Source organism: Eschscholzia californica, unplaced genomic scaffold, assembly GCF_041429995.1.
Source record: "Eschscholzia californica isolate CP2 unplaced genomic scaffold, dmEscCali1.0.p SCAF_4, whole genome shotgun sequence".
NCBI lineage: Eukaryota > Viridiplantae > Streptophyta > Magnoliopsida > Ranunculales > Papaveraceae > Eschscholzia > Eschscholzia californica.
Genome location: NW_028238461.1, coordinates 22,520,055 through 22,535,284, shown reverse-complemented (window position 1 = coordinate 22,535,284; position 15,230 = coordinate 22,520,055). Strand labels below are relative to the sequence as shown.

The following is a 15,230-nucleotide window of genomic DNA, read 5'->3' as shown; positions in this document are numbered from 1 at the left end:
GTTGGTTTCTTTTGAGAAAATCGATATTTCCTCTTGATTTTCATGCTGAAGAAACAAATTGTGTATTAAGTACGCAACCCAAAGTCAAAGTAAATTAAGCTCTGGATGGAAGTTTAAACATCTTCCATGCAACACTCAATCTGAAAAACTCTAAGCGCCACTTAGGATCTAAGATGTATTAATATTTGAGATTTCTCTTGAGGATCTCAATAATGTCATATAGAAAAGATAATCTCATTTGATAGAATGATAAAAGTTTTTTTGCCCAACAACTGGCAGCCTATTTGATATTGCATCTACTTCGTAATAAAGAGGTCTGAAGTTCGATCCTATAAAAGTCCCAATCCAGAATTACTCCTTAAATTTGGTATAAATAAAGGTGGGTAATTTGGGGGAATAAGAAAATTATCCGAGGTGCAAAATTGTGGATGGAACCAAATTTTTTTTGGAACATTTTGTTTCCTCCAAACACTTCAACCTTTCAGCTTTTTCTTCCTCAACCAAAAATTCTGGCGACCCCCACCATACTCCGGCGACAACCACCATTAACGTCGGCGATTTCCATCACCAAGTTTGTCTCTTTTTCCTCTCTCTTCTTCCCTGTTCCTTTTCTCATCTTTTTCTCTTTCTTTTTAATCCTCTTCGCTGAAAACTCGTCTGGATCTAGTTCTTCCAGACCCAGACAAAGCAACCTCTGTCTAGATATGGAAGAACCAGATCCAGAAGAAGGGATCCAACGAAGGCGCTCTCCCCTTCACCAGAACTTGAGAGAGAAGCAGAGAGGGATGGAGAAAGAGAAAAAGAAGAGGGAAAAAGGGTAGAGAGGTAGAAAGCAGAAAGAGTTGTTGTCGTCTCGCTGGCGACTCTCTGTCAACAAGGGAGGACGTGTTTGACTATTTTTTTTTCACCTTTTAAAATTTTGCACCTCGGATACTTTTCTTATTTCTTCAAATCAGACACCTAAACAGAGTAGTCAGACGGGTTATAGGTCACTATTAACATGGCATTGATGTATCATTTGTAAGGGAACCTCCATTTTGTAGATCATTTGTAAGGTCTCTCAACTTCATAATCCCCAAATACCCACAAAAGTATCCGTATCCGATTATGGCGCTTTTTGCACCAAATCTCTTCACCTCTTCTCTTTCTCTCTCCTCTTCTTCTCCTTCTCTTTCATTTCTGATTCTACAAACCAGAACCCAATCTTCAAATGCTTGCAGAAATCTCAAACTCAGAACCTCTTGTTCATACCAAACAATCGAACTTGACAATGATGTACCCCAGAAAACTAAAACCCTTAAGAAGAAGAGAAAACTCCGACCCAGTTTTTATGAACAAATTCGAAATAGATGGTCTCTAAAACATCAGTCACTCAGGCAGAAATTTCCATGGCAAGACCAAGATGAACAAGATGAAGAAGAAGAAGAAGAAGATGATGATGATGAGGTGGAGGAAGAAAAAGAGGAAAAACAACAACTTTCTAATACCCAGAATTCATCACTAAAAAAAGAGGTAAATTTTGATGAAGGTAATAGAGTTATTTCACCTCCTTGGGTTTATAAACGCAAACCCACTGAACTACATTTGAATTCTGAAAAACCCAGTGAAATAAAGTTCAATTCTGAAATTAAAATTGCCAAAACCAGTTCTTTTAGTGATGAAGAAGATAATAATTTTGGTGTAAAATTGAAGGATTCAAAAAGGGTTGCTAATTCTAACTCGAGTTTTAAGGAAGAACATAAAGTTAGTGAATCTTTTAACTCTATTAGTAACATTGATGCATCTAAAATTGGGCTAGTAGAAGAGGGTTTAATGGATTTTAGTGATAAAATTAGTGTTAATTCTGTAAATGAATACAAATCTAGGTCTAACAATGTTAGTACTTCTGTGGGATCAAGTAGTTTTGGTAATTCCGTTGAGTTACCCTGGGAGAAGAGAAGAGTGGATTCTGTGGTTGGGCAAACATGGAGGAGGAACAAGACTGAGTTGGCTGAAAAATTAGTTCCAGAAATTGAATTGAGGAGGCTTAGAAATGTTGCTTTAAGAATGAAAGAGAGGATAAAAGTTGGAGCTGCAGGTATAACACAAGCATTGGTTGATTGCATTCATGAGAAATGGAAAGTTGATGAAGTAGTCAAGTTGAAATTCGAAGGGCCACCCGCCCTTAACATGCAAAGGACCCATGATACGTTAGAGGTTAGTATTTATAACTTATTATAAATTACGTCTACCCACAAATTGGATTATAAAATGTTCGTATTTTATACTGCGAAATGGTCTCCTTTTTCGTTTGGTTTGTTGTCTGGAGTAGTCTATTTTTTCTCTGTTAAAAGGGTATGACGAAGTCTCCTATACAAAGATTTCACTCGATTCAAGTAGTATTTTGACATGCTATGGCCACTATGTTTTGTCAGAGTAGAACAGGAGGACTGGTGATCTGGAGATCTGGTAGTTCAATTGTGTTGTTCAGGGGAATGTCTTACAAACTATCTTGTGTACAATCATATACTAAACAAAGTCAAGCGATTTTGATTAATACTCCCTTAAGAGGTTCATCTATTGATGGCATCCGTAGTGTAGGAGTTAGTGACTCTGTTAGAACATCAGACGCATCAGGTACTGGTTCAGCAAAATCGCGAAGAGATCCATCTGAAGAAGAACTCATAAATCTCGCTGAGCTAAATGATTTGTTGGATGAATTGGGTCCACGCTTCAGAGATTGGTCTGGTCGTGATCCGCTGCCTGTTGATGCGGACTTGCTTCCTGGTTTGGTTCCTGGATATAAGCCTCCTTTCAGACTCCTTCCCCACGGTATACGACATTGTCTTGGAAACAAGGAAATGACGTCTATTCGTAGGCTTGCGAGAACAGTTCCTCCTCATTTTGCCCTGGGTATGTGGTTTATGATATAAATATATATGTATGTATATATATATATATATATATATATATATATATATATATATGTATTCTTAACATTGTCCTTAGTCTTTTAGTACTTAACTACTGTAGGACGAAACAGAGAACTACAAGGCTTAGCTGATTCTATGGTGAAGCTTTGGAAAAGAAGTGCTATTGCAAAGATTGCCATCAAACGTGGTGTACAAAATACCTGTAATGAGAGAATGGCGGAAGAAATCAAGGTTTGGATATTAAACATTTGGAGGCTACTCACGTGTTGTATGCCTTCTTGAACCTGCTGTAATATGAAATATAGCATCTTAATTGACGTGATTTACATTTCTGCAGAAATTAACAGGCGGAACCCTTCTTTCTAGAAACAAAGATTTTATAGTCTTCTATAGAGGTAATGACTTCCTAACACCTGCTGTTACGGACGCATTAGTGGAGAGAGAGAAGTTATCTGTACTGCGCCAAGATCAGGAAGAAGAAGCACGGCAGAGGGCGTCAGCGTTAATGGCTTCAAGTTCTAAATCTTCGAGAGGTCCATTAGTTGCTGGTACCCTGGCTGAAACTCTGGCAGCAAAAGCTCGCTGGGCTAATCAGCCAAGCAGTGAAGATATGGAAAAAATGAAAAAGGACTTGGCATTGGCTAAACGTGCATCACTAGTTAGATACCTTGAGAAGAAGCTAGCTCAAGTAAGTTCAACCACGCTTTTGGGTCTTCCATCATTTTTGACGTAAAAAAAAAGCAGCAATAAAAGTTCATCTGCGGTCATATATAGGTAACTCGTTTTCCTCATTTTTAATTCGAATAACTTCAGGCACAAGAAAAGGTCAAAAAGGCAGAGAGGGCTTTGGGTAAAGTTCAGGAGTTCCTGCAGCCAACAGATCTCCCTACTGATTTAGAAACCATTACTGACGAGGAAAGGTTTTTGTTTCGTAAAATTGGTTTAAGTATGACACCGTTCTTGCTCCTAGGTAAAGCTCCTTCTCTTATACTTTCTTTCTCACTTGGCCGCAGACGAATAAAAGTATTTACCTTTTTCTCCATTGTTTAGGGAAGCGTGGAGTTTTCGATGGGACCGTGGAGAATATGCATTTACACTGGAAGTATAGAGAACTTGTGAAGCTAATTGTAAAGGGGAAGAGTTTCCCACAAGTGAAGCATATAGCAATCTCTCTAGAGGCTGAAAGTGGTGGCTTATTAATATCTTTGGACAAAACTACCAAAGGTTACGTGATAATCGTCTACCGTGGGAAGAATTATCAACGACCTAGTGCAATAAGGCCAAAGAATCTATTGACAAGGAGACAAGCATTAGCACGTTCAATCGAACTTCAAAGACGTGAGGTATAATTATAAATGTCATTTTTTCTCACATTTCTTGTGATGTTGATACCGTTTTTTCCTGACCTTCTAAGAATTTATTTGTTCATAATTGCCCCATACAATTTATTGGCAGGCATTAAATCATCATATTTTGAGTCTCCGAGAGAGGATTGAAATGCTAAAATCTCAACTGGTATATTTTCTGTTCTCTAATTTTAGTATTTCGATTGAAATGCCATGCCATTGTCCAATGACCACCTTGTGAATCGTACAGTACCAAATGGATGATATTAAGGAGACCGAAGATGATGAATTATACACAAAGTTGAAGGATGCTTATTCTTCTGATAATGACATTCAGGTACAATGTTTTTTTTCCCTCCCGTTTAAAGGAAATGCTTCTTTCGCCTAGAGATTTACTCGGAGGTTGATGTAGGTTTCACCTTGACGGACATGAGACATATTTTCATCAACTATTTCTTTTCTTTCTGAAAATTTCAATGATTCAAAATCAACAAAATGGGTTGTGCCGTCGAAGTTTGAGTTAGACTATGAGTAGTATCGATTTTGCTTTCGTACTTGACTTTCTATTTTGTGTGTATCAGGATGAAGGCGAAGAAGCTTATCTCGAAACGTATGTCTGTGAAGATGACGAACTAGATCCGAAAGAAGAAACTAATTGAATTATAAAGAAACAATCTTTCTGAATCACCCATGAGATATCTCTCAAATGGGAGCTAATGGCAGCATCATCTTCAACTCCTATTAACCATCACATTGAGAGGTAAGAGTAGTATAGGAACCGGAACTTGTATTAAATTTCTGTAGATAGAAGGCTTAGATTCGGTTGCAACTTGTCATGGTAGGTTAATCCGTTGATTCCTTGGTCAATCCGATCTTCACTCTCTTACCCTTATGTCACAATAGTTTCAAAAAAAAAACCCTTATGTCACAACCGTATAAGAATCCATACTACTGAGATCACGTGCCATTTCTGTTATCGGCTTATAGGGGATATCAAATACTTAAATAGGAAAAAAGATGTGATTTTCCCCTTTAAAAGGGAGAACAAAGAGTAGAAACCCTGTAATTAGGAAGTTGTTATCATCTTGGATTTGCTCCAACGAATATTTGTGCTCCAACATTAATTAACCAAATGCTATAATTTTGTATTATCTTATTTCAATCTAAAATGGTATAGATTCATCGGATTTTTTTTATTTTTTTGCATCCTTGTAATGATATTTGAACGGGCATTAGATTTCTAATGTCGGATTCATAGAGCTGACAGTTTGCCTTTCAAACCTGAGAGCTGAGGTCATGAAACATGTACATGCTGGTGCTCATAAAACTTCTGCCCACTATTATATTGCTGTCGAGAAATCTCTGAAGTAGTAAAATATTTTTTATCGGTAAAATGAGTGCAGGTGTAAAACAGAAAAGAAACAGAATGGTTGTACCCCGTAAAAATAGAAAATAATTGATGTTGTAACTGTTACATTATGAAAGCACATATTGGTTATTTGACTATTAAAATCCATTATTATATCGGTTCAGAAAAATTTCGACCTTACTCTTCATATGTAATCTAGCTGACTCAGTCTATGGATTTGCGAATGCCCCTGACTTCGCGGATTTTTAAATGCATGTGATTGAATCTCAGACATCTGCAGATTTTAAAATGTATGTCACTGAATATTTCAGACATTCACAGACTTTGAAATATCTGCAATTGAATGCATCAGACATTGGTAGACTTCTGAAAGTCAATCAAAATCCCCATTGACTATCCCTCTGAGTAACTCATTGCTTACACCATCCACGACAATTTGGGGGAAATTTGTTTGTCTCAAAATGCACACGCAGCTCCTCAACTCATCGTAGGGTAAGATATATAGATGCAAAACAACAAACCCTAGGAAAATTGTATATTTATATGTATTAGGTTTCTGCCGCGTCCTACGGACGCGATAGATCCCTCTTGGCTTCGTCGGTAAATCCCATAAAAAGAAGTGGGAGATCGATTTGTTTAGGGGATGTCTTTTCTTGTTTCTTTTTAAATAAATTTTCTGTTGTTTAGAGAGAGCATGGTGTAAAGAAAGAATTTGGAGAGAAAAATGACAGAATTTCATTTTTAAGCCAAATAGTTTGGGGGTGGAGAGAGAAATTAGGAAGATATGAGAGAGCGGGTTAGTTATTTTCTGCCACGATTTTCAAATGTAAAGTGGAGAATATTGGTAGTTTCTAAGATGTAATCCGTGGGAGAAAAAAATAGGGAGAAAAATATGTAGGGAGTGGTTATTCTAACCAATTTTGATTGATTTACATAGATACCCTTCTTTTTTAATCTATTTACATAAAAAGATTTTATATCATCCGTCGGATGTGTTCCCAACCAAATCTCTAAAATAAAAATAGACGGTCAGACTTATCCCCTGGATAACCGACTGAGCTGTTTTTATATAATAGATTTCATTGGGAAATGAGAGGTTAATACTAGTGAAACTAAACTGTGAAATTGCACGGTGAGAGGAGAGATCATGTCTACACTGGCGTACTTGTTTCCAGTGCAGTACGGCTAGAGTGAAGTCGGTTTATCGAGCGAAAAGCAGTCTCAGGTGAAAAGGCTCTGCAACTTTCTTCTTCTAACAAGATGACCTCTGTGATAATCGTTGTTGAGTCAATTATTGGTCAGCTTTGGCCAGTCAAGAAGTTAACAGATAAACCACAGTCACACATTCTAGAGCCCACGCGTCCATCAAATAAACGCTCGATAGAGCTCATCAGTGGGGTGGGAGTTTGCCGCCTGAGCTCAACTCTGCTCAACTGTTGTCGGCATAAGTCTCCTCGTCTTGAACCCTGTGTTGGCTCAAAGGTAAGCTGAAGGGTGGATCTGAATCAGCTTTGCACCTGAGCCGTGCTTGAGCCTTGAAAGAGAGTAGGAAGGTCCGCATAAGTATAACCCAAGGGGGATATATTGTATTTCTATTACTTACATGAACAGTATTACCCAAGGGGAATGTATAATATGGAGTATACAGCTACAAACTCTGGTCCGGAAGTTGCAGGATTGCCAATAAAAAAAGAAAAACAATACACTCAGAAGTATAAAATCTAAAACAAGTCCGAAATTTCAAACTCATCAGTGTTGCCCTACCGGAAAGTATTTTAGTCCTGCTGGATTGGTTCTTTTATGAAGTCCAAAACAGCTTCAGCTAACTCAGGTTGATGTTTAGTGTAACAATGATCAGCACCTTCTATTATGTGCAATTTGTGATTAGGTATGATCTTGTCAAACTCAACTCCATCTTCAACTGATGTTATTTCATCCTTTGATCCATGAACTGTAATCACCCTGTTCACAGGAATCATAAAAGGCGGTAACACTACAGCAAAACAGTCTATGGCGGCTAATAGTTATATTGGACAGTAGGGAGTCAGACGTGATTTTCTTAATCATTAGAGCTAGGTACTAAAAAAAAATCAGCCAACAAAAGGTTAGCGACAGAAAAGACGATGACGCATCTGTATAGTTGTCAACCTATCCAAAGTCGATGAGTCATTCAGGCGGTTATATATAGATATATATGCAAGAGACTAAAACATCCCAGACACATACAAGCGTAGTAAGAAAGATAGAGCAAGCATGCCTATTTATGGGTCAAGGCTGAATTTGTATTCATCAAATAAGATTGATCTGAGTACCAACTACCAAATTTCAGAATTATGCAAACGTCTCAATGAACTGACAAAGCTTAGGCTTTTACAATAAGGACTACGAATATGAACATGTACTATATATAGCTCGTCACTTTCGACTTTGAAAATGGACTTGAACATGTGTGTACTATATCGTGCTATATACAAATACCAAAATGTACTATCTTGACAATTATGAATATAGAGGTGAACATGTACTATGTCTTGTTAATCACGAATATGAATGTGAACAGGAACATATAATTCTTAACCAGACATGACAAATAATATAAAGGTGCAAAGAATCAGATGGATACAGGATATATATACCGACCTGCAGTTTTTTCCAATAGAAAGGCATGCAGCACGCATATCAGTTCCAAGACGATCCATTAAACTGTCTTCTGTCACACGGTACAGGACATTACCTACAATCAAACAAATGTTAATCAAGTACATAATTTACCATTAAATGATATACCAAAGTGAAATTCTCCACATAAGAATCACGCTTTTACGGTACAGTAGTAATCAGAAGTCGCGACTACCCATGCTAGTAAAATGAGATATATCTAGTAACCGGTATTCGAGATGATGTTGTAACAATTTAGGAGGCGATATAAAACATGGTCAGTCAGATAGTAATGAAAATTACCTTTTTTATCCTTTACGTCGATAAACCCACTTTCCTTAATTCTTTTCATAAAATCTTTACCCAATCGTTCTTCAGTTCCCCTCTCTAGATCGAAGCGCCCCGAAAGATTAACAATTCTAGGTATGTCGTGGTACTTAGAAGCATACAGGAGTACCACATTCCCTCCTGCAAGAAACCATTTCAGTAATATAACACTTCAAAGGAAAGCAGAATAAGTACTGAAGCATCTAGCTGATAGCCTGATCTGCAATTGTAGTTGCAAAATTGAACTTTCACCATTCTTCAAAGGTTATTGTGTGATGTGTGTCTGCGTGTCTGTGTGATGTGAATCGAACCCTTAAAGCGCTCCTCTAAGGACGGACCACAATTATTCGTTACAAAATTTTAAATTCTTATAAAAGTTTTAGAGGTTTAAAACAAAATTTTGGTTTAAATTCAACATCTCAACAGTTACATCAATATATATGTAGATCTATTGGTCAGTAAGAAAAACTAAATTCAGTATCCATAGAATATGCTAATTTACCTTTACTATGTCCAAGAATTCTATAACCCGTTTCGCTTCAGAAAAATATAAAACCACAGCACGTAAGTCTTCTGCCTCTCTACGGTAGTAGCCATACCGAAATGAACCTTCACTCTCCCTAGAAAACAACATTTTCTTAGCCGAACTCAATGTCAAAGAAAAAAATATTAGTACGATATGTCCGTGACAGAATCTAGAGCAAGGGAATGTGTACACATAGAGGAACAGATAATAATATCGAAGAAATGGAAAATATTCTACAAAAGAAAACAAAGAAATGAAAGATAATTGAAGAAAAGCGTACCCGTTTCCAGAAAAATCGAAACGGAACACACTGATTCCTTGTTTTGTTAAAGCATCAGCAAGGTTCACAATGACACTGGTTTCCTAGACAAAAAAAAATTACATCATTTCACTACTGCCCTCGTCGATGAATGAAGTAGTTTTTATTAGCGAAGGTACTTCAGATTTTTTAAAACTACAATGCCCAACCTTTGAGGATTGAAATCCATGGCACAAAATTACGATCTCTGATGAACCAGTTTCATGTAACAAACCGACAAGCTTTTCACCATAGTTGTTCTCTATAGCAATTCTTTGTTGTTCAATCACTGGAAACAAACGAATATTACAAGACTACAACAAATTTAATACAGAAAACTGAAAGAGACCCATTTCTCAAATGCCAAATCCAATATAGAAGCGTCGGAGCAGTGTTTTAGAAATCGGTCAAGGCGTGAGCCTCGAGTCAATTTGGTCGCTCTTGCCTTGAGGCATAAGCATTTTTTCATTAACAAGGCGCACACGTTCAATTTTCACCTTGAGCACAGGTCTTCCAAAAACTCAATTTTCTCGTTTTTCTTGTTTCTTTTTATAAGATTTCTCTGCTCGTTCCTGGTTTAGACGATTCTTCCAAAAACTCAATTTTCTCATTTTTCTTGAGCACATGTCTTCCGAAAATTCATTTACGACTTTTACACATCGAGGGTAGGCCTCAAGGCACCAGTTCACATCTTAGGAGCCGACCGCCTTGAGGCCGAAAATGGTTTTTAAAACATTGCATAAGATTTCAAGGTGAATTAAGATTGTTCTTAAAGATACTCACAAAATCAAATATACAAAAATTCCCATAATATTTCCATTATACTTGTACCACTCTCATAAACTTCCATGAATTCTTTGTTATTTCCACACCCATATCTTTAAATGTGAAAACAATTTAAAGTAAGTCATCATAAAAAACAGATCATTCATGTTCTATTGAAATACCAATAACCCATCTCAACTCAGTGATGATAAGTTCAAGGAATGATCCACTATTGTCTTACATTAACCAGTTTTGGGAAAACATCTGTTTCCCATAAAATGAAGATCCCAACTAAATCATAGAAGACAAAAAATTTGAAGAATCTTAATGTGGAATTTAAAAGAAATAGGGGATTCTGATCAAACTCAAATATACCCATTAAAGACAGAAATTTAAGGAGTAATTTGATTAACAAATTCTTTTCTTTTGCTTTTGTTCTTACCTGGGTTTGGATCCATATGTGACGATTGAGATGTCATGCTTGTCAAGATAGAGAATGATTGCAAATTGGCAAGGACGACCTTAAAGTTGGAAACTCACTTCACTGGCAGTGAACTGAATATTTTTCTCTCCCATTTTGATAAGGAAGCCCCTTCCTTGCCCAACTTCTTTTTTTAAGGACCAATTTAGTCCAATAATATTGACCAATGAAAGTCAAGTGACATTGGGTTCGGCCCGTACCAACGGACCATTTTCTTGTCGGTCGGTACCAAAGGATCATTTTCTCATCGGGCCGCGTTAGGCCTGTCGGATGGGATGGGGCTAATCATACATTTCTGAACACTACCAGCCCAACCCCAACATATGCTTGGCCAGTTGGATAAAGGGTAAATCAGGGCTCAGGTTGGGGTGGGAATCGGGCAGGTATGGGCGTCCACGGGTATAAACACTTCGGACTTGAACGGGTCGGGTAGATCGGACGGGTAATTTTTAATTTTCCTCTGCCAAAAACCCGCCACACCCGCTAAAAGAGTCGGGTTATCGGGCAACGGGCGGCTCGAGTATTGGGCATAGTTCTGCATCCAAGTCTGAATCATTTTTTTATTTGTTTGTTTAGGGAATCAATTCATTTATTCTTTCATATTTTAGTAGATTGTTATTTTATATTGATCAAATACTTATATATATATATATATATATATATATATATATATAAGTATAAGTATTTGATCTTAGTAATAGATCTTAGAGATCCCTCGTCTAACAGCATACATTCTCTCCGCCTTATTGAAGATTTGAAGTGGACGTCTTCTTTTAAGCTTTTTAATGGACCACAAACGGACGAATATATACCCATCGAACTTACCCTATCGGACTCGGGTATGGACGGGAAGTCGGGCAAGGGTTTTAACCGCGCCCGCCCACCAAATTTCATTGGGTAGGGCGGGATCTACCCGTAACAGGTAGCGGGTGCCAGTGGTCAGTCATGGGCTCGGGTACTCATGAGCAGTTTCGGACTCACGGGCAACATTCCCACCCCTAGGCTCAGGTGAGGCCGTAAATACTGTAGACTACCTAGTAGAGATTATAATTCTTAAAAAAAATATTACCAGTGGATCGGATGAGCCTTTTATCCCCCGGTGTCAATGCCTCACAGCCGATATTTTTTTGCCCATTATGGCATTTGTTCGTTTGTTCAGGAAAATCGTTCTCCCTGTGAAGAAAGAGATTAATTTGAAGGGGAATACTTTCTTTTGGTAACATCTTTTTATGTTGCAAATTTAAAGTACATCTAGAAGACTGGAACGAAAACGAATTCGACTTGAATTTCCTACTTACACTGTTCAAAGGATCTTAAGTTATTAAGTAATAAGCACAATTTTTCTTATGGAGATTTCATTGGCAATACCTAAAATTGTTAAAGCTAATCTCGCTAAAGGCAATCCCACTATTGATTGGAGGTAATGTGGTTTTGAGGACAGCGTCCATCTTCTTCTTTCTCCGGTAAAAGGTCGTCGACCGTAAATCTCGGACTGGTGACCTTCAACCCATTTTTTTTTTTATTTCTTAACAAACATGATATTATTCGACATCCTATTATTGTAACGAATCACCACCATTGTGAGTGGTAAAGTATGTAATTGTTGTGGCTTTATCCAAGTATGTAGGTCGTGAATATCCGACTGAACCTCGTTAAATATGATGTTCTTTATTTATGTTTATCTATCTCCGATTGTAATGTAATCATGAATTTAACATTCAGATTTTTCTTTTTACAAGCAAAACAATTGCACTTGATTATTTTTTTGGTGTCGACTAATTAACGAAGTGTACGATTACAATAAAGATGTGGGGTGGTACATCACATCATTCCAAATCTTATCCTCATGATGGTTCTTGTACCATTTTGGTAGAGTATCAACTGGAATATTGCATGATCTATTTGTATAAGTAAATTTGATGCTACTGAAAGATGGGATTAACCTTCATATCTGTTTGATATATATGATGGATTGTCATAGGGTGATTTTGCTTCTTGTGTGGAATGAGATTTTGGTTGTCAATATTTGTTGCTGCCCAACTTCCCATTAGAATTGTTTTGGCCTTTTCACTTATTCTGGCTATAAACGTTGAAATTTTGGCTGTAATGAAATTTGAATGATGCTCATGAATAACTAAACTAGTACCAATATCCCATCAATTTTAGTAATTATGGCAAAGAAGATAAAAAATCGTAGGGAATTGGCAGTTGGATAAAGAAAAAAAGGTAAATGTTCACTCAATCATAAGTCAGATAAATAAAATTATAATTATAAAAATACCATAAAAATATAATCAGATATTTTGAGAAAAGTTAGATGCCAAGTCGAATTATCAGACACAGTTTGAGGCCAAATCAAACTCCCGCAGACTTATCGAACCAATCAGCTCATTGGTCACAAATTGGAGATCATAACAGGATTAACCCTTATATTCCACACAAAATGGAAATGTCAAAGGTTTTTGATAATGTGAATTGGATTTTCTCAAATTAGTCTTTAAAGCAAATGATATCAAAGGTTCACTTTGATGTTATTAGAGCAACTCCAATCGTGAAGGGGCTTAGGCACAAAAACCACTTTTTCTTTAATATAATTAAATCAGTGGACCTTATCTCAAAAATCAACTTCAACTTTAAAAGGGCATAGGCCTAAAAATTGTCGATGTGCCAAACACGTGTGTGGTATTTTGTATTTTTTAAAAGTCTCAAATGTTCTTTCGAACGGAAAGAAACAAAATTTAACAAGTTTATATTATGAACTAAAAAAAATAGAAATAAAGGGATTAACAGTTTGAATAATTACCTGATCGTAATCGTTTTCTTCACTTTTCTGTACTTTATTTACTAGCTTCAAAATCGAAATAAAGCTTTAACATTCAGAGTTTATCTCGCTAAAACGAGATTTACAACTCCTTAACGTACGTTCTAGGACCACCTTTGCATTTTATTCATCGAATATTTTTTTTTCCAAGAAACTTAAAATTTTTTATATCTTCTGGTCACCGCATCATATGTGAGTTTCAAATAACAATGAACAAGTAAAATATCTTCTTCTTGTGCATACGGCATCCGTTGAGTTTTTTTTGTTATAGTCGAGTCATAAACAGTATCATATGTTGAGGGAATATGTGGTGATATTTCCTCGGTATCATTATTCCCTAATTCAAGAGACGAGAAATAGGAGACATAAATTTCATAAACCTTTTGTCATACATTTGTTGCACACCTTGAGGATCCATTATATGAAGAAATTGTTATGCAAAATAGTATTAAAAAACCAAATAGTAAAAGCAGAATTTAAATGAGCAATAAACAGTAAGTTTAAGTAAAATCACTTATCTTTTTGCAGAGCTTAATCAAGTAGTAATCAAACCAACTAGAGAGAATGAACCTGCAAAAAGACTGTAGTATAGTAATGGTGGAACATAGGCACAAGTTTAACTCGCTTTCCTGAAGACTTTAAACGCCCCTGCTACCGTAGAATTTTGTATTGCTTTTGCAGTATTTGAACGTAGTCCCCTAGGATTCAACTATTCCTTATCAGAAATTGAAGAAGCAAAATTCAATTCTCATCTCCTGATCTTGACAGAACTTAAAGGTTGTTGGATATTCTCCAAATCAAAGTCAGAATATGGCTCTTATGGGTGGTTTAACAAAATATGTGCCAATTACAAAAACGACTTTTTTGTTAGGTACACTTTCTCTTTGTGGTATTCCACCTCTTGCTTGCTTTTGGTCAAAAGACGAGATTCTTAAAGATAGCTGGTTATATTCACCTATTTTCGCGATAATAGCTTGTTTCACAGCAGGATTAACTGCATTTTATATGTTTCGGATGTATTTACTTACTTTTGAGGGGCATTTAAACGTTTATTTTCAAAATTTCAGTGGAAAAAAAAATAGCTCGTTCTATTCAATATCAATCTGGGAGAGTACGAAACCAGATCAGAAGACCTTAGGTTGTTTTGATCCAACGAAGGAGAATAAGTAGCCAGTACACACGTACTTGGACTGATTCCACTAGCCAGTAGTGGAAGAAGAAGTCAGAGAAGAAACCAGATTTGATCCAACGGAGGAGAATAAGTAGCCAGTACACACGTACTTGGACTGGTTCCACTAGCCAGTAGTGGAAGAAGAAGTCAGAGAAAAATAAGGCACTGGACTCTTTCCACTAACCAGTAGTGGGAGGAAAAGGTCAGAGAAAAAAATTAAGGCATTTCTCTGGTAGACCAAGACCGAGTCCGAGTCCGGGTTCCGGACCCGCGAGGGTGTGAAAGAGACAAATGTAGGTGTGCCTAAGGTAAGGGTGCCTCTAAAAAGTGATGGGTCTCTCCTCCGAAGAGCACTATTGTAACCCCAAGGGCCACACCCCTTACGCCAAACTTTCTCCTTATAGACACAAGCTTGTTTTTCTCTTTGAAAGATGTGGGACAAAACTTTTAGTTTGAAAGTTTCCATTTCCCTATTAGTAAGGATGATAAAAGTGTTCTCTACTTTATTCTACAAGTGTTGTGAGTACAATGAGTATTTTGTTTGTTTGTGGGTGAA

General features: G+C 36.9%; 1 protein-coding gene and 1 pseudogene across 2 annotated transcripts; one reads left to right on the top strand and one right to left on the bottom strand.

The window, feature by feature from the left end:
- Nucleotides 1-407: 407 nt before the first annotated feature.
- Nucleotides 408-5,445, top strand: LOC147543695 (CRS1 / YhbY (CRM) domain-containing protein). Its single transcript, XM_086673030.1, has 9 exons — nt 408-2,196; nt 2,415-2,892; nt 3,013-3,143; nt 3,250-3,600; nt 3,726-3,882; nt 3,963-4,255; nt 4,368-4,427; nt 4,509-4,595; nt 4,840-5,445. Exons 1-9 carry the CDS (start codon nt 1,108-1,110, stop codon nt 4,915-4,917), a joined length of 2,724 nt encoding a protein of 907 aa, XP_086529156.1. The 5' UTR covers nt 408-1,107; the 3' UTR covers nt 4,918-5,445.
- A 1,742-nt stretch (nt 5,446-7,187) lies between these two features.
- On the bottom strand, nt 7,188-10,807 carry LOC147543694 (uncharacterized; annotated as a pseudogene). The gene is made up of 7 exons (XR_015239673.1): nt 10,644-10,807; nt 9,607-9,725; nt 9,419-9,501; nt 9,115-9,232; nt 8,589-8,753; nt 8,268-8,361; nt 7,188-7,589 (listed from the first exon to the last, which is right to left on the bottom strand). The product of XR_015239673.1 is annotated as an uncharacterized LOC147543694 (transcript).
- Nucleotides 10,808-15,230: the final 4,423 nt, after the last annotated feature.

What these genes read in the sequence shown, in the direction of transcription:
- LOC147543695 (XM_086673030.1), top strand. Translation starts at nt 1,108, where the DNA reads ATGGCGCTTTTTGCACCAAATCTCTTCACCTCTTCTCTTTCTCTCTCC. An exon ending in GAATGGCGGAAGAAATCAAG is followed by an intron (nt 3,144 to 3,249) that starts GTTTGGATATTA and finishes ACATTTCTGCAG; the next exon opens with AAATTAACAGGCGGAACCCT. An exon ending in CTTCTGATAATGACATTCAG is followed by an intron (nt 4,596 to 4,839) that starts GTACAATGTTTT and finishes TGTGTGTATCAG; the next exon opens with GATGAAGGCGAAGAAGCTTA.